The sequence below is a fragment of the Myxocyprinus asiaticus genome, chromosome 21, assembly GCF_019703515.2.
Source record: "Myxocyprinus asiaticus isolate MX2 ecotype Aquarium Trade chromosome 21, UBuf_Myxa_2, whole genome shotgun sequence".
NCBI classification, from domain to species: domain Eukaryota; kingdom Metazoa; phylum Chordata; class Actinopteri; order Cypriniformes; family Catostomidae; genus Myxocyprinus; species Myxocyprinus asiaticus.
In genome coordinates this window covers 18,369,934-18,391,521 of record NC_059364.1, presented here as the reverse complement: position 1 = coordinate 18,391,521, position 21,588 = coordinate 18,369,934, and the positions used below count along the sequence as shown (strand labels likewise).

General features: G+C 35.9%; 2 protein-coding genes across 4 annotated transcripts in view; one reads left to right on the top strand and one right to left on the bottom strand.

Annotated features, from left to right (window-relative positions):
• The first annotated feature begins 908 nt into the window (after nucleotides 1-908).
• Nucleotides 909-10,341, top strand: LOC127411886 (peptidyl-prolyl cis-trans isomerase A-like). Its single transcript, XM_051647740.1, has 6 exons — nucleotides 909-1,144; nucleotides 1,350-1,380; nucleotides 1,850-1,938; nucleotides 2,076-2,172; nucleotides 7,464-7,539; nucleotides 7,635-10,341. The coding sequence occupies exons 1-6, from the start codon at nucleotides 1,004-1,006 to the stop codon at nucleotides 7,768-7,770; spliced, it is 570 nt and encodes a 189-aa protein (XP_051503700.1). The 5' UTR covers nucleotides 909-1,003; the 3' UTR covers nucleotides 7,771-10,341.
• LOC127411885 (zinc finger CCHC domain-containing protein 24) overlaps nucleotides 10,173-21,588 on the bottom strand; it is a 65,044-nt gene continuing 53,628 nt past the window's right edge. The window contains exon 4 of one of the 3 annotated variants that reach the window (XM_051647737.1): nucleotides 10,173-21,563. In XM_051647737.1, coding sequence (XP_051503697.1) covers nucleotides 21,528-21,563 — 36 coding nt within the window. In that variant the 3' untranslated portion in view covers nucleotides 10,173-21,527. The remainder of the gene's footprint in view (nucleotides 21,564-21,588) is intronic. The other 2 variants (XM_051647738.1, XM_051647736.1) reach the window with 2 other exon arrangements.

Genomic DNA, 21,588 nt, shown 5'->3' with positions numbered 1-21,588 from the left:
TAGGCCTACAGGTAGCATGGGACATCGCTGTCTATGTGCAGCTTAAACGAGAAGGTCTGTCTGTGTCCTGTAGGCCCACTACAAGTTTACACCCCCTTTGCTCACTGAAGCCTTGCTACTGTTGGATGCCACATTCATTCACTGTGTTTGTTGCGTTTACTTGGAGTCCTGCTGCAATTGTACACTTACACCTATCCCTACCTTAAACATAACCTTAAACCTACCCCTATATCTAACCCTAACCACAAAAATCAAAAAATGAAAAGTTTATAAAATTATTGCATATTCTGCAACCAAAAAAGTTCTATTGGACACAGTCATTCCACCGTATCACTAGGGGGTGACTATGAGGGAAAAACGTGATGAAAATGAAGAGGAGAAAAGGCTATGGGTAGCTAAGCTAATAGGCTAGCTAGCCGCTTAGCTTGTAGGCTAACTTGAGAAAACAGATAAGAGACATGTTTAATTTGACCATGTATATCTTTGAATACATAATACCATAAGTGACAAATAATTTAAAAGTGATTCTTTGTGATATGTACATAGTTAAGATAACATGAATCATATGGAGATTGAATTTGACTATATAAATTCTCAGCCAATAGAATGGCTTTATGATCCAAGGGGGCGTCGTGTCGTGTAGTGGGTGTTCCTGGTAGTCGCGACGCAAACAGATACACTTGACTTCAGCAGCGGTGTGAACACGAATTTACACCTGAACAATGACAGTGAGAAACAGCAATTTAAGTGAAATAACAGAGTAAATAGTAAAATTAGGAAAACTATTAATGGCCCTCCAATTTTACAACGATTGAAACTCCAGCATAAAATTAACGGTAGAACACGATTCTACAACCAACCACACGGTGTCGCTGTGGATTTTACCTTAACCACAGTAGAGCATATCACATGCTGTTTGTGTACGGTAGTAGTGAGCAGCTCCGTTAACTTTGGACTGCTGCGTGCATGTGTTGGTTAATGTGTTTTCAACACTACAGAAAGAATGTTGCAGATGAAAAATCGTTTGAAATATTGCTCTGTTGCCATCGCTGCGAACAGGCTTGTTTCTGGAGCGGTAAAGAACCCCGTCGTGTTTATGGATATCGCAGCTGACGGACAGTTCATTGGAAGAATTATTATTGAGGCAAGTTATGATCTATTACAGCTGAACAGTGCATAATGTCATAGTTATTTGTCATGAAAAAAATTTGTTTGAAAAAAACTCATTAACTTGTTTGTGAATTAAATATAACAGTGTTGTTACTGATATTAATAGAAACATAATAATAATAATAATAATAAAATATTATGAAGACAGATGTTTCATATTTAACACATTTTATTTGCAGCTTTATGCTGATGTGGTTCCCAAAACGTCAGGTAAGCGAAATAATTGGTAACACTTTACAATAAGGTTCCATTTGTTAACATTAGCTAACAACATTAGTTAACATGAACTAATAATGAACAATACTTATTATGCATTTATTAATCTTAGTTAATGTTAAATCCAACATATACAAATGTATTACTTAAATTTTTTTTTTGCATGTTAATGCACTATGAACCTACATGAACTAACAATGAACAATTGTATTTTGATTAACAAATGCTGTAAAATACTTTGTTCATTGTTAGTTCAAGATACCTAATGCATTAAATAATGTTAACGAATGAAACCTTATTGTAAAGTGTTACCAAAAATGTATTAGTAGTTGTATTATAGGGGCCCAAAATGGCCAGGCATGCAAGTGAAAATGTGGAATGTGATGTGAAGTGTACAATACTTGAAAAAAGACTGTAAATTCCACACTTTTTTTGCATTTACAGTTCACATTTGTTTTTTCAGAAAACTTCAGGGCTCTCTGTACAGGAGAGAATGGCTTTGGATATAAAGGCTCAGTTTTCCACAGAATCATTCCTGAATTCATGTGTCAGGTAGTGCTACTCTTCATTGTGGCTGTTAACTTTCCCATAAGTATTTTTTATTTATTTTTTCATTCATCAATTCATCTTGGTTATGAGTTATATTTTTTGGCCCTAAGGTCATCTAATGACTGATGTTTTGCTGACAGGGTGGAGATTTCACTAATCATAATGGCACTGGTGGAAAGTCTATTTATGGAAAGAAATTTAAGGATGAGAATTTCAAGCTGAAACACACTGGACCAGGTGATGTCACTGCTGTACTGCTGTGTCTTAATATCTGGTTTGATCTTCATCTCAGTTACAATAATGAACAAACACAATATGTTTTAACTAATTAAACACAAATTATTGTATTGTACTTGTACATATTGAATACATCATTCAAACATTCATAGTGTTGATTGGAGAAAGTATGTGAACCCCTAGGCTAATGATATCAACAAAAGCTAATTAGAGCCAGGAGTTGGCAAACCTGGCATCCAATAAATGAAACGAGATTGGAGGTGTGGGTTAGAGCTACTTTGACTTTGACTACTTTGATATTATATAGAAATATAAAAATATCTCAATATTTTTTAGCCTATTGACAATATACAGGTGCATCTCAATAAATTAGAATGTCGTGGAAAAGTTCATTTATTTCAGTAATTCAACTCAAATTGTGAAACTCGTGTATTAAATAAATTCAATGCACACAGACTGAAGTAGTTTAAGTCTTTGGTTCTTTTAATTGTGATGATTTTGGCTCACATTTAACAAAAACCCACCAATTCACTATCTCAAAAAATTAGAATACATCATAAGACCAATAAAAAAAACATTTTTAGTGAACTGTTGGCCTTCTGGAAAGTATGTTCATTTACTGTATATGTACTCAATACTTGGTAGGGGCTCCTTTTGCTTTAATTACTGCCTCAATTCGGCGTGGCATGGAGGTGATCAGTTTGTGGCACTGCTGAGGTGGTATGGAAGCCCAGGTTTCTTTGACAGTGGCCTTCAGCTCATCTGCATTTTTTGGTCTCTTGTTTCTCATTTTCCTCTTGACAATACCCCATAGATTCTCTATGGGGTTCAGGTCTGGTGAGTTTGCTGGCCAGTCAAGCACACCAACACCATAATAATAATAATAATAATTAATAATTATCTTTATTTATCACACATTATACATTTGCACATATACAGTGAAATTCTTCTTTTTCACATATCCCAGCTATGCTGGGGTCAGAGTGCAGGGTCAGCCATGATACGGCGCCCCTGGAGCAGATAGGGTCAAGGGCCTTGCTCAAGGGCCCAACAGTGGCATCTTGGCGGTGCTGGGGCTTGAACCCCCGACCTTCTGATCAGTAACCCAGAGCCTTAACCGCTGAGCTACCACTGCCCCACCATGGTCATTTAACCAACTTTTGGTGCTTTTGGCAGTGTGGGCAGGTGCCAAATCCTGCTGGAAAATGAAATCAGCATCTTTAAAAAGCTGGTCAGCAGAAGGAAGCATGAAGTGCTCCAAAATTTCTTGGTAAATGGGTGCAGTGACTTTGGTTTTCAAAAAACACAATGGACCAACACCAACAGATGACATTGCACCCCAAATCATCACAGACTGTGGAAACTTAACACTGGACTTCAAGCAACTTGGGCTATGAGCTTCTCCACCCTTCCTCCAGACTCTAGGACCTTGGTTTCCAAATGAAATACAAAACTTGCTCTCATCTGAAAAGAGGACTTTGGACCATTGGGCAACAGTCCAGTTCTTCTTCTCCTTAGCCCAGGTAAGACGCCTCTGACGTTGTCTGTGGTTCAGGAGTGGCTTAACAAGAGCAATACGACAACTGTAGCCAAATTCCTTGACACGTCTGTGTGTGGTGGCTCTTGATGCCTTGACCCCAGCCTCAGTCCATTCCTTGTGAAGTTCACCCAAATTCTTGAATCGATTTTGCTTGACAATTCTCATAAGGCTGCGGTTCTCTCGGTTGGTTGTGCATCTTTTTCTTCCACACTTTTTCCTTCCACTCAACTTTCTGTTAACATGCTTGGATACAGCACTCTGTGAACAGCCAGCTTCTTTGGCAATGAATGTTTGTGGCTTACCCTCCTTGTGAAGGGTGTCAATTATTGTCTTCTGGACAACTGTCAGATCAGCAGTCTTCCCCATGATTGTGTAGCCTAGTGAACCAAACTGAGAGACCATTTTGAAGGCTCAGGAAACCTTTGCAGGTGTTTTGAGTTGATTAGCTGATTGGCATGCCACCATATTCTAATTTGTTGAGATAGTGAATTGGTGGGTTTTTGTTAAATGTGAGCCAAAATCATCACAATTAAAAGAACCAAAGACTTAAACTACTTCAGTCTGTGTGCATTGAATTTATTTAATACACGAGTTTCACAATTTGAGTTGAATTATTGAAATAAATGAACTTTTCCACGACATTCTAATTTATTGAGATGCACCTGTACGATATACATCTCGATAATTATGTATTTGCTCTAAAATGGCTCAAAATTTGTTTTTTGTTTTAAATCAGAGAAACCATTTCATCCAAACAACCATTGTAGCCAAGTAGATTCAATATTTTAAAGACATTAAATAAAAATCTATTTAAAAATAATTAGTTTTTCATTAAATAAACACAAGGGAGAATGAAATTAAATAACTTTCATTGATATGCACATTATATTTCATTTAAAATGATACATATCTTAATAAAAAACATTATTTAAAATACGAATTATTTAAAATATCCTTCAAATGTTTTCACTAATAATTTTGCAACTTCAAGCTACTTCACTGACTTATTTTTGAAACCCAAGTTGAACATTGCATAATACTAAATTATTACTGTGGGACACGTCAGGTTTTATTATTATAATGTAATGCTAAATTGTCATTATTATTCTGATTAGTAGATTTGCGTTATACAAAAGTAATATATTTCTGTCCTGTTTACTTCACCTTCATCTGGGGCTTTTATTTTGACACCGAAAGTGCTGTCGTATTTACTTCAACTTCACAAGGAGCTTCACAAGGACAGTTTACAAAGCGCTTTCCTGAAACGCTATAATCATCTCCTTTTCTATTATACGATGCCACATTTGTAGATTTGTATAATATCTTGTTGCAGTTACTAAAGTTTGGAATTGCACGAATGCTTGAACCTGCATTACTTTGATTTCACAATGCACGTGAACTGATCTGAGAGCGCCGCCATGTGCGTGCACACAGTTAAGCACCCTACTTTGACTTATAAAAATTACTCAAACATTTTAAGTTTGCTATTCACCTGCTGATGTGGACCATGCCTCATAAAAAAAGAGATCTCGGAAGACCTAAAATCAAGAATTGTTGCTTTGCATAAAGCTGGAAAGGGTTACAAAGTTATCTCAAAGAGCTTAGATATTAATCTGTCCACAGTTAGACCAATTGTCTATAAATGGAGACGATTTAGTACTCTGGCTACTCTCCCCAGAAGTGGCCATCCAGCCAAGATGACTCAAAGGGCACACCGCAGAATGCTCAATGAGGTAACAAAACACTAGAGTGATAGCTAAAGACTTGAAGGAATCTTTGGAACTGATTAACATCTCTGTTCATTTGTCTACAATATGGAAAACATTAAACAGGTATGGTGTCCATAGCAGGACACCACAAAGGAAGCTGCTGCTTTCCAACAAAAACATTGTTGCGTGCCTGAAGTTTGCTAAGTTTCACAACACTCCACAACACTACTGGGAAAATGTTTTGTGGACTGATGAAACTAAGGTTGAATTGTTTGGGAAGAAAACACAGCACTACGTATGGCGTAAAAAGTGCACCGCATACAAACATGAAAACATCATCCCAACGGTGAAGTACAGTGGAGGGAGCATCATAATTTGGGACTGCTTCGGGGCCTGGACTGCTTGCCATCATCGAGGGAAAAATGAATTCCCAAGTTTATCAAGATATCCTACAGGATAATGTCCAGCTGAAGCTCAGTAGAAGTTGGGTGATACAGCAGGACAATGACCCTAAACTTCAAAGTAAATCCACTACAGAATGGCTTCAAAGAAAGAAAATCCACCTTTTGGAGTGGCCCATTCAGAGCCCTGACCTTAACCCAATAGAAACGCTGTGAAATGACGTTGCATTTCCATCCACAGAACTGCCCCTCACTGCATTTTTGTTGTTTTTGGCACCATTCGGAGTAAATTCTAGAGACTGTTGTGTGTGAAAATCCCAGGAGATCAGCAGTTACAGTAATACTCAAACCAGCCCATCTGGCACCAACAATCATCCATGCGATTATCTAATCAGCCAATCATGTGACAGCAGTGCAGTGCATAAAATAATGCAGATACGGGTCAGGAGCTGCAGTTAATGTTCACATCAACCATCCGAATGGGTAAAAAATTTGATCTCAGTGATTTGGACCATGGCATGATTGTTGGTGCCAGATTGGCTGGTTTGAGTATTTCTGAAGCTGCTGATCTTCTGGGATTTTCACGCACAACAGTCTCTAGAATTTACTCTGAATGGTCCCAGAAACAAAAAACATCTAGTGAGCGGCAGTTCTGTGGATGGAAACACCTTGTTGATGAGAGAAGTCAACCGAGAATGGCCAGATAACCGCTCTGTACAATTGTGGTGAGAAGAATATCATCTCAGAATGTTATTCTGAGATGCGGGTTGGCGCTGTTTTAGTGGCACGAGGGGGACCTACATGATATTAGGCAGGTGGTTTTAATGTTGTGGCTGATCGGTGTATATTAATGCAGAAAACCAGCTAATTCCAAAGGGTTCACATACTTTTTCTTGCCACTGTAGAAGCCTTTAACTTCACATGCAATTATGTTTGCACTTTATTTGTATGCATTTGGTGTGTGATTTTATCTCAAGCAACTTAAAAAGTTCATTCAGGATATACATTTTATCCATGCAGCCCCTGGGAATTGAACTCATGACCTTGGCATTGCCAGAGTCATGCTCTGCCAGTTGAGCTACAGGAATGTTATATGATTCTGAGACAGCAGTAATTCAGCGAAACATTAAGGAACTGCCACAACTATATTATAATCATGTCAAAATGTGCAAAAACTGGCCATGTACATCTGTTTAAGACCACAAGGTGGTGCTATGGCTCCCTCAGTTCCTGAAACAGATTTTGTAATCTTCAAACAAATGACCTACTTTCCAGGCAAGTCAAAGCCAGTGTACCATAGTGCATTTTTGTTGCCAGGGCACCGCTGCACCAGCAAACCCTCTTGATAGATTAATAGGGGCAAATAGTGTTGGGTTGTGTAATACATAACTGGAGGTAATTGAAGTAGAGACCGTAACTTACCTAAGCCAGATGTTGTCTTTCATCCAGTACCCCCTGCTGCTTTTCAAACTTTTCTTTATTCTTTGGTTGTTATTGTGGAACTGTTGATCATTAGATTTTCCCTGAATCTATGCATTATTAAATTATTCAAAGTGACAAATTTGCCTATAAAAAGTATTGTGGAATAAGCCAGGAGGTGGTCTGATTCTCTCTCTCTCTCTCTCTCTCTCTCACACACAGGTGTATTGTCAATGGCAAACTCTGGGCCAAACACAAATGGATCACAGTTTTTCATCTGCACTGGAAAAACAGAATGGTACGCCTGTGGAGAGGTTATTTGTTTAATTATTACCCATTCCGACTGTCTTTTAGTGTTTTTATGTGCTTGATGTTCCTGTCATTCTCCCTCAGGCTTGATGGCAAGCATGTTGTGTTTGGTGAGGTCAAAGAGGGCATGGAGACCGTCTCTCTAATGGAGTCCTACGGCTTACATGATGGAGGAACTGTAAAGAAGATTGTCATTACAGACTGTGGAGAACTCAAGTGATCCTGGAGATTTCTGAAAGAGTTTCACAACTGAAACTGCTGAAAGTATTGTGATATCAAAATTGTACAACTGTAAGTACTTTTGGAAGATTGACATGTCCTGCGGTGTGACGTGCATCTAAAAATATTTTAAACGGGATTATGCGAATTATTTATAATTACTATGCATGCACCTTTTATGGCCTCATATTCATTGAGAGATTACATGGAATATTTGTACTTTTAGACATTCATTTGACCATTTCATATGAAAAGGTGATTAAAAATGTTCAAAAATTAAATGAAGTGACCAGTAACAGCACCTAAAATATACACTTCTTTTCAGGGATTTGCCCATGTAATCGATTAATCGAGTACTCGCTCAGCTTTAAATATTCAACTAGTAAAAATTCTACTTAAATATTGCCATTTGATTTGTCTTTGCCTGCAGTGGGCAACACTGAAATTGCTTCTCTCACCTAAATCTTGCCAATTAATTGAGTACTCGTTCAGCTTTAAATATTCGACTAGTAAAAACACTTTTCATTTTTGAATCTAGATCTTGTTGTTTATCCACATGTTCATTTTTTAAATAAGAAAAACAGGTTCAAAATTTGAAGGTTGAACTTAAATTTAAGTTATCAATTACTTGTTTCTTTATGTGTTAGAGTACTCGACTACAAAATTACTCAAAATGCCCATCCCTTTTTCCACCATACTTTTTCTCATACATTCAAATGATTTTTAACCTTACATTTTTATGTTAATTAAAAAAAAGGTCCATAGAAGCATTGTCCGTCAACTAGCCATGTATTGTAAATTATTAATGATTATTTTTCTAATCCAATATTACCTACCTGTTGCAATTTAAGGCATCAGTCTGTGGATTCATTAAGGTATTTTATGCTTACCAAGTAAGTGTGATACTCATTAAGTATAGTTATTACTTACTACACAAGCTTATGGGTCAAATGGCATGGGGAAATATATAGTTAAAAAAAATAAAATTTGTAGTATAAAAGCTTTATGGAGATTGTTTACCTTCTAAGAACTAGTCCAGAAAAACCTAGGAGGTAATTTAAATAAATAAATTACACATGAAACTGGTTGTGACATATGGAATTTCTTTCAGGATATTTGTATCCTGTGCCCATTTAATGACTCAAGGCAGTTTTCCAGATGAGGGCCGGCTACAACTGCAGCAGTATATAGTTGCGTGGCATGCTTTTTAAATCTTCCAGAAAATGATCCCAAGCCTTTTTTTTTAGACTATCCAGTGACAAAATTTCTTGTCCCGTAAAGCAGGATATGACATCCTGTTTGGCTAAGAAAAATCTCCACCTCAAAAGTGGAACTTTTAACAGGAATCTCCACATTAACATGTACATGTTAATAAAACACTAATGTTGATTGTGGAGACTTTTATAAAGTTTGGCAAAAATTTTGGGAGCCATTAGCTGTACCAATTCTGCCGTGCAAACGAAACTACACATTTTGTCAAAATTGAGATATGACTATAATGGGGCCTCTTAAATTATCATTTCTTGTGACAGATGGGTTTGGCTCAACTATGCCCAGATTAATGTTTATATAAAATCAGTGCAATACCATGTGTGTGTGTACAACACATTTGGGTGGACAATCAAAAAACTGTAGGGCAGAATCGACATTCACTTACCCTGAAATGAAAATGAGCACTCAATGGCGTGTAGGTGTAGCTTATCACAGTAATGCCTTATGAAAGTAAATTATGAACCTTTGTGGAAAAACAGTGCTCACTCCTAAATGAAACCATATGGGGTCTGAACTCACAACTAGTTTGTTTGACTTCTCAGATTGCAATGTTGCTATAGAGACATTCTCATTCTGTTTAAGTCTGCATTGTTGCAACAAACTTGATATAATTTGGGCCTCCACCCTCTTGTGAAGTTTAAGGGATTTGAAATGTGTAGGCCAATTACTTGAAGTTGGTTTCAAGAGAAAAGCCAGCTCCATCGCCAAGTACTAACATACACATACAGCCCTTACATGTTTACAATCGTTAAAAGTAATTAGATCAAGACTGAAAGAATACACATCTGCGTCTTCAAACCTGAGCTGTTGCAAAGATGAGGCAAATAGTTCTCAGTGATCTCTAAACTTAAAGAAACGCTCTTCAGCCCGTTCAACAATAAACGAACCTGATGTCAGAATGACAAGTGTTCCCCAAGGCTTCAGACATAGTGTTCAATTACACAAGAGGACCGTATCTAAATAATTAATAAGTCCATACTGCCTTCAGCATGACTGATTTAAAATGGACTGAGTTTCCCAACACCCAGAGATGTGCCAAGTGTGTTGCAATCCAAAAGCAGCCTGTACATACATTTGGGCCAAACTCAACTGAAACACACAGGAGAAAGAAATAAATCCTCAAAGTCATGGTTCATTTAGAGTCCATGTTTTAATTGAACAAACTTCTAAAAGCACAGTCTTCAGTTTTCCTAACTATCAAATAAGGCACATATCGGAATGCCGTTTCATGGACACTGAGCAACAGATTTAGATCTCTCTTCACTTTCTAATACATTCCTTCTTCAATCCTTTCTGTTACTCTGTCCAATCCAATATGATCCACATGACAAATATTATACAGACATTATAAACATTAATTTCTACTTTGTCACATGAGAGTTAAATCAGTACATTCAGTAACTTGGTACTGGATTAATGGTTTTGGTTATCCTAGTAGTGAATAAAGGCATGTATTAATGACTTACGATTAGAGAGATGTATTCTACAAAAGATATCTCACCAAGAATTAAAAATGAATAAGAATACATTGCACAGTTACATTTCTTGAATTGTTTAAAAAAACATGCACATGCAAACTTCAGTCCCACACTTTGAAAAAAAGTCTTAGATTTTTCCATTTTTACATATTAGAAAAACATTTCGACATCATTCCTGGACTTGGCAGTAACTGGAGACATGGCTATCTAGAGCTCACAGTTTCATACAGTATGGGCCTAATTTACAATAACATTTAGTAAATGTAAAAGGTTTGTAAATGCAATTCAGTGATATGGTCGATGGAGCTAGTCACATCTTTTGCTCTTTACCCCACTCCTTTGTGTAGAATAAACATCTCAGTAAAAAAGGCCCTATGACAGTGTGCGAGTCAGTCTCTATTATGTTTCTACGATGTTAGAACAAATGTGTTACAACTTTCCTATAACTGCAATTCAAAACATTCATGCTGTATAGCAAACAGTAATTCTAAACACACATGTATGCTTGTAATAGGTAAGGTTACTATATACCAATAACATCTAAAACAACAAAACACAAATAAAATGGCTTGTAAGGGCATAATAATTATGTACCAACTTTTGAATAATATTCTATGTAGTCATCACTATTTTCTTCATAGAGTAGCTTTTGTTGCATATTTTATACAAAAAAAGAATTGAACTGTTAAAAAAAAGAACAAAATCCTTCCATAAATATTTCTGTAGGATATAACCAAAGATTATTGTAAAACAAAACAACAAAAGAGAAAAGAAAATAAAAAACCTCCCAGCTCTTTTGCATTTCAGAAATTCGCCCTTTTTTTCCCACATACAAAGTTTTAATATTGCATCATAACATTTTGAAAGAGCTAACTTGATAATGATGGCAATCGAATATATACACAAAATACTTTAATATCTTTGTAAGGGAAAAAACATCTTGTCTGGATATCAAATTGCTCCAAAATCTTCATTTTCTATATTGTTTCCAAAATACACATACCTTTAATATAAAATAACATGTTTATACTGAAAGTGAACTATAAAAGTCAAGTATATGTTTTTCAAGACACACGTGCGCAAAAAAAGCACTTTGTAATTACTTAGTTTTAAATGCATGTACATACCACAAGCTCTGTCTTTCGTTCAATAAAGCAGAGACAAAAAACATACTAGGACACTAAATTAGGGGAAGCTCGCAACAAATAAACAATAATCTCATTTGTGTATATCTGTCTTCAACATTTACAAAACTCAGGCTGGTTATCATTAAGTCAATGAGGAAATCTGGGAACAGTCTTTGTATATAGTGCAATGCAACTATTTTGAACTAATAAAGAGAGTTTTATAATGAGGCCTTGATCGACGGTTGTGCATTAGATCATCTATTCAGGTTGACAGAACTAAAAAAATAAAAGAAACTGATCCTAAAGATGCAAGGAAACCATTACAATTAAAAGCTATGGGCGATCATTCATTTTACTGGTTATTTACATTACACCATTCATTATGGTGTTTATCAAAAAGTAGAGTAACTCATTCCAGCCTAAATGAGGCTTGTAGTAAACCTTGGCATGTAAGAATGTAAGCACAATGGAGCCATTAGCAACACCAGAACACTGTGAAAAATACAGTTACTAAGAAACAATTATGGTGTTCTGAGAACAAAGTAGCATCAACTTACAGAGACAGCCTTGATCTTTATTCAACAGTGATCTAGCGGATGATTGTTTGTATGAACTTACCATAAAAATGGCAAAATCATAATGTAATGTCTCCAAATTCATTACTAAAGCAAAAAGAATAATTACCTGGTTTACATTTTCAGCCATCCAATCTGTTCCAATCCTTGGATGACCAAACCGTGCTACTCAACTAAGGCACTAGACGTTCCCTTCTGACAAGATTAATATCAAACTGAGTTTGAAACATTAAAGAATATTCAGACAATACAAAATATGTGGACTGCAAATTTAAGTAAACAATTATACACATTGTATTTACCATGTAAATGCGTTCAACTTCATATTTACATCTAGGATTAACAACGCAATGACCTCAATTAGAAAAGTTCTCACAAAATCTGTCTACATTTTACCATCCAAACATGTAAAGCTACATTTAATATTAGATGATCCTGGGTCACAGTCAAATATGACCAATTAGTACTTGATGTAAGCCATAACAAGAGGTAAATGGCGCAAAGTTGAGCTGTTTTATCCTGTAGACACTTCCTTCCATCCAAATGTTAACGTGCTCCCATCATAATGCTCTCAAATACATCTTCTGACTAATCAAATGTACCCAACGTGTTGTCAGATTACATCTCTAAAGACTCTTCAGCTTTACTTACGTTATCCTTCTTTTCCCTTTACAATCATGTATCGTCCACTCAGATAGAAAATATTTCCCAAAAATCACAGTATCAACAGAGTGTAATTCATCTTTTGCCAGCCAACAGTTACGTTTGCAACTAATGCATAGACATTAGGCAATGCTTAAAGGGATAGTTCACACAGAAATGATTATAATTTACTTACCGACAAGTTGTTCCGTATGACTTACTTTCTTCTGTGGAACACAAAAGATGTTAGTTAGAATGTTGTACCATTTACATTTACTTATTTAATGAAGTGAAGGGTGACTAAGCCATTGAAGAAAAAAAAGTCATTTGGAACAACATGGGTGATTAAATGATGACAGAATGTTAATTTGGGACAGTTTGGATGAGCTATCCCTTTAATAAAACGTGTACAATGCCAAAAAGGCATTAAAGTGGATTTCATTTCTGAAATATGCGGATGCACATTCAAAATGATTGTGTAAACTGCAGAGAATTTAGTTAATTAAAACATGTTTTAGTGCAAGGGTCTCTAGTCAAATTAATTTATGTGAATGAATCATTTTAAATGTTTGCATACCATATATTGTAAAGATATATAGGTTGTACTCCTAAATAGTAAGGCCTAAATTAACATACAACCTTTTTTCAGAGCAGTGTTCATATAAGATTCATGAGCACTGGTTCATCTGAGATGTGTAATTCAAATACACTCTCTATCCTGAGGCAAATAACTATAAAGAACGGTTTTCTAACCATTTTTAAATGGTAGCACCTGGACCGAAAATCTCAACGCTTGACCCCTGTATGAATTTTTTTTTACCTGGGATTCTAAGACAATTGAAGCAGTTCTCTGGCAACAAGTCATAATCACATTTCAAAGGACGATAATGGCAGTTCCGCACGTTAGCTAGCCATGGCTTTGTTTTTAACATCCACACACTTCATACAACTTAGCGACAGTTAGACAACGTAAAGGAATTAATGACTCTGCATAATTTGTTATGATTTTGCATAGTTGCCAACAACTCGATGAAAATGTTTTGGGTGCCTCCAGGGCTACATATAGCTGGCTTCACAAAATTTTCTAGCATTTGGCAATTCATTCATTTATGTGAAAGATATAAACTACCTGACGCAGCTAAATCGAAGCATTCGAAAATTCTGTACTACAGTAGTTTCTAATGGCAAGAGGTGGGATTAGATCATATCTGTCTACATATAAAACCATATGTAATTATCCCAGTTTCGTTAATTCCATTGCACTATGATGCGATATACAAACATAACAAATAAATATGTGACACAAAAGCTAGGGATGGAAAATCAACTATCCCTCTGTTAATTCACAGTTAATATGATGTGCTATTGACCCAAAAAAAAAACTCTGCATAGGCACACTGGGCCCTTGTTTGAGTGAACTAATGCAACACCTTTATCACTCGGCACATCCTCATAGTTCACTTGGCAGGGAGAATGAAAGGAAAGTCTGTAAACACACAATCAGGGGACGCAATGGTGAGGTAATTCATTGCGTCCTGTATGGAAAGAAATACTGTCAGTGACATCGGTTCCAAACGTTTTCAATCGTCCATTATACACATATGAAGGCTAAATGTGTCGCATGCTGCTGATAAACAAAGCCGTTACTATCATTAGATATATTTACATTAATATTTTGGCACTTTTCACTTTTTCTTGGAGTGCTTGGTAGGCAAAGCAAAGGGAAAGGGGGGTAGAGGAAGGAAGGAGACAACGGGGACTTCAGGGAACCTCCTTATTGCACACGGCGGCAGTAGTAGCCCAAGACTTTACACTTCTCACACAGATGTTGCGGGTGCTCTTTGCTCTGGTCAGAAACGTCCAGGCCATCAGGTTTCTCTAAAGGACGCTGAGAACAAAAGAACGTCAATCACACTTTTGAGTGCATGAACCAGAGTTATTGTTGTAAACTAAAATGGAAAGAAAATACAATTATTGTTGATTGAAATAAAATGTTTCCATGTAAAGTTATAGCCAATTTTACAACTTCGTTGCCATGAAGATGTATTGTCAACAAACCCTTAAACGACTATAAATATGACGATTTAAAAAAGTTTACTGCTCAAATAATACATGAGTTTTAACAGAAGAATTAATATAAGTGCTTTTATAAAATTATAAGCTTCATATTTCTGCCTTTAAACATTAAAAAAAATTGGCCCCATTCACTTCTTTTGTAAGTGCCTCACTCACTTTAACCTTGAGTTTTGCTTTATTTAAAGAAATGGATGGGCGACATATTGGATATAACTTGACAGACAGATAACTTAATTAGTTATAATTACACAGATAATTAGTTGGCCATTTTAAGCACACTAAAATCATGTTAAAGGTGCTGTAAGCCAATTTTTTCATGGAAAGAAGTTAATGAAATAAGTGTCATGAGATATCTCACTGGTTCTGTGACAGATCTAGACTCTGTAAACAGCAAACAAAAATGTGTCCACGGGCCGTGTTCAATTACGATTTCTGCCTGTCAGTCATTTTTCGCATTCTCAGTATTGTAGTTGCAGCGAATTATTGAAGCTTAAAGCCATTTTTATGCCATGTTGCTCATAACAGTTGTCAGTTGAGGGCGCTATTTTGCTGCTCATCTGTTTCTGCTCAATATCTGTCTCAATAAAGCTCATTTGATATCTTTGGAGTGCGGGTTTTTGGAAAGGGGTCGTGGCTTATCCAACGGCTCAGCTTGTAGGAGTTCTAGAACAGCTAAAATCACTTACAGAACTTTTAACATGTTTAATTTTTAAATCTTGAGGCTATAGTTTTGAAACAGTGTGCATTTGAATCTTTATGGACTGGCCCCATTCACTTTCATTGTAAGTAGGCCTACCTTAATATAACTGCAATGTTTGCTTGGTTTTCTTTATTTTAAATTAACGAGTCAAAATTATTATTATTATTATTATTATTATTATTTTGGTAATCAACATTATGCCACAAATTATGTCGATTGAGCTTAACTTGTATTGAACCTGGAACATTCCTTGAACTAAAATAATTAAAGATGACCATAAATTAATTTTAGATTTAGATATACATTTTAATTAAATTTTTTAAACTATTTGAAAAATACTAAAACTAAAATGAAAACTAAATATACTGAAAAACTAAAACTAGAAAACACTGTAAACTAAACGTCATATAGTGAAAACTAAAATCTAAACTAAATTGAAAGCACACACTGAAAATAAAAAAGAAATAAAAATGACATTCAAAATATAATAACAGTAGCATGTACATTTCTGGCCACAGTATCTTTCAGGTTGAATTCTGAGATTTGTTTCAACATCTGGCTAGACTCTATGGAGATATGGTTTTGGAAGAAAAAATTTCAGGATCTTGTAAGTCCAAGTTTCAAACCGCAATGGACCAACCGCAGGGGTGTGTCAAAAATTTGTTTAGGACTGATATCAAGAGCCAATTTATTCTTGTTGTGTGTTTAATCCTTGCCAGCAGTACGTTTTGTTATTAATACTTAATTTTTTTTCCCCAATTATACTGCACATCAGTTGATTGTACAAAGGATCCAAAGCTAATGTAGGTGCCTACAGGATTCCATTGCTCGAGATACAAAGCCAGCATGACAACCAGCGAGGGAAGACTCTGTATTGAATCTTTGTCTTGGACGTAATGCAAAAAACACTGAGAATATGTGTAAGCCAAATCTTTTTGGTTGTTGATCACAAATAATACTTCTGCAATAATTTTTTTCCCACCCATTGCTTTTTGAAGATCATTTTACAATCTTGTTATTCCTTCCTGTACATCTCAGCTGCACTCTGAGAATTACGGTAAACCAGGTTACAATGGGCCATTGGGAGGAGACAGCGCTGTAACCCGAGGGAGTGTTAGCTCAAGAGCCAAAAGCTTTTGTGAATAATACTATGAGGAAAAGTCTAATACCTCTGCAAATTAATAATTTGGCTACAATGGTCTGATGCTCTTAATGAATTCCTGCCAAAAATGAAAAAGGACTTTATATAATACCTCTGTTCCATGTCTGCTCTCATACTGTAAAGATGTCTGTCTAGTTCCCTGTATATGTCGTTAAATATGAAAATGATAAAAGCAGGGATCTCCAGACGCCTACCTCCCTGAGAAAATTTTGGCACAAGTCTGACTATTTAATACAACAACGTGGTATTGGTGCAACAGAGATATTTTCACTCAATTGCCCAATAGGAACTGTTGGAGATATACTTTACAGTGTAAGATTTGGAGCATTGAATGATTTCATTACTCCACATCTTGGAATTATGAGAAAACAATAAAAACTGAATTTTCGTACATTTGCTTGAGTTTCAGCGAAGGAGAACCAGCTGCAAATCCTTAAAGGCTTTTTGTTATATATTGCAGTGAGCTGCACATCTCATATGCTTACTGCAGGAAACATGTTAAGTGGGTAAGACTGAAAAGCTAAAGAATTCGCCAACAGCTCCTTCTGTATAATGGCTGCTAATGCATTTGGATGCAAAATTATTTACAGTAAAATTCATTGAAATGAATGTGTCCCTAGAGCTGCAAAACATATCCATTTTTATGCATACTTCCGTGAACTGTGTAGTGTAGTGCTTAAATTCATGGTTAACCAGTGACTATGCACTTAATCATGATATCATTAATTGTTTCTATTCATACATTTATCTTACTGTGTAGTGTATCCATACTCTTTTGCAGTGTTTTATCGTTAACAAAAACAGTTAACACTTTACAGTAAAGTTCTATTCATTAATATTAGTTCATGCTTTCAGTATCATGAACTCGCAGATACTTTTTTTTATATAGCATTTATTAATTTTAGGTAATGTAATTCATCAAAATACTATTATTCATTGTTAGTTAACTTAAGTTAACAAATCTTTTAATGTAAAAAAACTAATTAGTATAAGTAGAAATTAAAGGAATATTCTGGGTTCAATACAAGTTAAGCTCAATCTACAGCATTTGTGGCATAATGTTGATCACCACAAAAATGTATTTTGACCTTTTCTTTAAAAAAATGAAAACATCGGGGCCTGGGTGGCTCAGCAAGTAAAGACACTGACTACTACACCTTGAGTCACGAGTTCGAATCCAGGGCACACCTAGAGTCGTGAGTTCGAATCCAGGGCAAGCTGAGTGACTCCAGCCAGGTTTCCTAAGCAACCAAATTGGCCCGGTTGCTAGGGAGGGTAGAGTCACATGGGGTAACCTCCTCGTGGTCGCTATAATGTGGTTCTCGCTCAAGGTGGGGCGTGTGGTTAGTTGTGCGTGGATGCCACGGAGAACAGCGTGAAGCTTTCACACGCGCTACGTCTTCACAGTAATGTGCTCAACAAGCCACGTGATAAGATGCGCGGATTGACGGTCTCAGATGCAAAGGCAACTGAGATTCGTCCTCCACCACCCGGATTGAGGTGAGTCACTGCGCCACCATGAGGACCTAGAGCGCATTGGGAATTGGGCATGCCAAATTTGGTAGAAAAGGGGAGAAAAAAAAAAAGGAAAGTGAATGGGGGCCAATATTTGAACATTAAAATACTTACTGTTTCAAAAGATTAGCCACAAGAGATAAATATGCATGTAAACATGATTTTAGTGTGATAAATCACTTACTAATGTGTAAAATTATAGCCAATTTTACAATTTCGTTGCCATGACGATGTAATGTCAACAAACCCTAAAACCTTAAAACGACTGTAAAAATGACAATTTAAACAACTTTACTGCTCAAATAATACATAAGTTTTAACAGAAAAATAAATGTAAGTGCTTTTAGAAAATTATTAGCTTCACATTTCTGCCTTTAAACCCTCCAAAAATTTGCCACATTCACTTCCATTGTTAGTGGCTCACTGTAACCTGGATTTTTGCTTTTGTTTGGTTTTTTTTAAGAAAAGGAGGGACAAGTCAAAATAACATTATGCCACAGATGCTGTCGATTGACCTTAACTTGTATTGAACCCGAAATATTCCTTTAACATGAACCAAGATTAATAAATGCTGTAAAAGTATTGTTCATTGTTAGTTTACGGTAACTATTGTGTTCAACGATGATAACAAATACAATCCAGTGTTTCCCATTAATTACCTAGACTGTGGCGGAAATATTTTTACACTTCTCATAATAACATAAAAGATCTCTAATGTTGTGTTTTGCGCCCTTGCTTCGGCAAAGCATCTCTCACTCCCAGCCAGTCAGCCTCAACCCCACCCTCCGCTGCACGCACACATGCTCACACACACACGCACTGGAACCAATTATCTAACGTTAACGTTTTTACCAGCGGCTCTGACAATGTATCAGCATCTGTCGAACACACAGGTAACCACTTTTGCCTCATTTCTTTGATTGCTCACAGGGCTCGACGTTAACGCTTGTCTGGGACAAGTAGATTTTTGAAGGGGCAAGTGAAAGAGAATTTTAACTTGCCCGAATGGACAAGCAGACTGATTAAAATGTCAATAACAAAAAAATAACCATATATATTTGTGTTAGCCTAGACCTGTGTCACTAATTAGAAAGTTCATATATTTTTCTGCTGTTGAAAGTAATCAAGAGCACGTAATTTTATAATTCGCTAGCGATCTAGTAACAGCTGCGCCCTGTTTGACTGACAGGCGGAGTATGTGTGTGTGCTGAACATGCGCATGTGTTCTGAAAATGCTTGCGCTAATGCACGCCTGAACGGTCAAATACATTTAAAAACCCATCTTGGTGAAGTATTCATGTAAACACAGAGAGTGATGTCAAAAGTGACCGTAAACAGTGGAGAAAAAGTGGATTTGTATTAAAATGTCAGACTTTTAAGTATAAATGTAAGCTAATAGACCTGATGCTGTCAAGTGTGTCATTATAATAATCAAACAACCATAACAAGAAAACGTGGAAATGCTCACTGCTCTTGACTGGGTAACTTTAGTAGCTTTAAAATGTATTAATGTATTATAATCATACAGTAAAGTCCCATAGTAGTTTTATGTTGCATTTCATTCTAAATATTTACTTGAATTCTTGATAGCCTACTGCTGTTTAAAACTTTTAAAGCTGTTAAAAAAAAGCACTGAATTTTCTTCATTTGTATTTATTGTTCTATTATTTTTAATCTATTTCTATTCATCGCTGTTTTTTATTTTTATTTTATTACTGACTGTTTACTAGTCTTGAATAATTACTTAAGAACTTGAAACCATTATTCCATAATTAACATATTAGTTAGTGTTATTATTTGTTGTGGTTTTGAAGCTGGTATTGAGAATAGTCAAATTTCACTACAGACTACTGATATTTTGGTATTGTGATAATGTATAGACTTTATTGTACATGGTAGATCTTGCTGCAGTAGCATGATGAAAAAGTAGATCTCATTCCATAGAAGTGTGAGCACCCCTGCTGTTAATGGTGGCGATGGAGGCTTTCCTTTATTTGACTACCATAAGTAACATAAAATAATGATCATATGATAATAGCCTCCTCACCTAACCAGTGCAGTTTACATTTCTTTCACAGTGAATTTAGTTGATTTCATAGGTACACTATTAGGTTGGGCATCGTTCATAATTTTAGAAAAATATACAAAATAAACTTTGACATGTTACTTAAGCATGTAACTTAAATGTCCTTTTTTCTCTCTGGACAAGTAACTTTTTTACTCAGGCAAGTGAATGACCAATTTACTTGTCTGGAGGACAAGCACATGACAATGTTTAATGTCGAGCCCTGGCTCAAATGAATGCTCTAGTCGATTTTGTGTTTTGACCATTTGTGAACTGCGTTAAACTCCGTCTCATTTACCATGCTTTGTGGGTGTGACTTTTTTGCCGTGTCATCACCATTCATATCTATACAACCAATGTTTATGATTAAATTACTACTAGAACACAAAATTGTTTGCAAGAGCACAAAGTTCTTCATAGATCTAGCCTCTTATATTTGCTCTCAAAGTGCACCAGACTGATGCATTTAACTTTAAAATGTACAAAATTTTAACCCTAGAGGGTCTGAGGTCCACCCACCATAGTCTCACAAAATCCTGGGGGAAACACTGCAACCCTATTGTAAACTGTTACTAAAACAAAATAAAACATTTTTCGTAACATAACTGGGAAAATGAAGCTAAACTTGAAGGCATAATTTACACCCAAAAAAAAAAAAATTATTTGGTTTTATCTTTTAAATTTGATCTTTATAAAATTTGAAACCTTTACAACCCGCCTTTATTACACATATAAATTCCACAAGACAGCAGTAACACCAAACAGCCCAAAGAAATGTAAAGGCATCAAACATATTAAAATTAACGCATTGTCTTTGGCAGCCCTAAAATACGATAAAATATCTAAAAAAATAAAATAAAATAGAAAGCAATTAAGAAAAAACACTTCATAGAAAAAAATCATAAATAAAAAAATCATAAAATGAAAACTAACAAAAACGAATCTAAATTGAAAGGAAAATGTTTAAATAAAATAGAAATATATTCAAAGCTATAAATAGCCTGCTTCCCTGATTATGAATTCTTCCTGAAAAAGGAGCCCTTCTCAAGAGTTCAAGGGGTATTTGGAATAGATGGATGCCTTGGGTTTGTGTCTCAGGTTTCAAGGGTACCCGCTGGGCCCCATCCACAAGAACTTCTTGGACGATTACACAGTATGTGTACAGATGGCATACACATAGGCCTATAGTTAAGTCCCAGATTAGAAA

What these genes read in the sequence shown, in the direction of transcription:
- LOC127411886 (XM_051647740.1), top strand. Translation starts at nt 1,004, where the DNA reads ATGTTGCAGATGAAAAATCGTTTGAAATATTGCTCTGTTGCCATCGCT. An exon ending in TGTGGTTCCCAAAACGTCAG is followed by an intron (nt 1,381 to 1,849) that starts GTAAGCGAAATA and finishes TTGTTTTTTCAG; the next exon opens with AAAACTTCAGGGCTCTCTGT. An exon ending in TTCCTGAATTCATGTGTCAG is followed by an intron (nt 1,939 to 2,075) that starts GTAGTGCTACTC and finishes TTTTGCTGACAG; the next exon opens with GGTGGAGATTTCACTAATCA.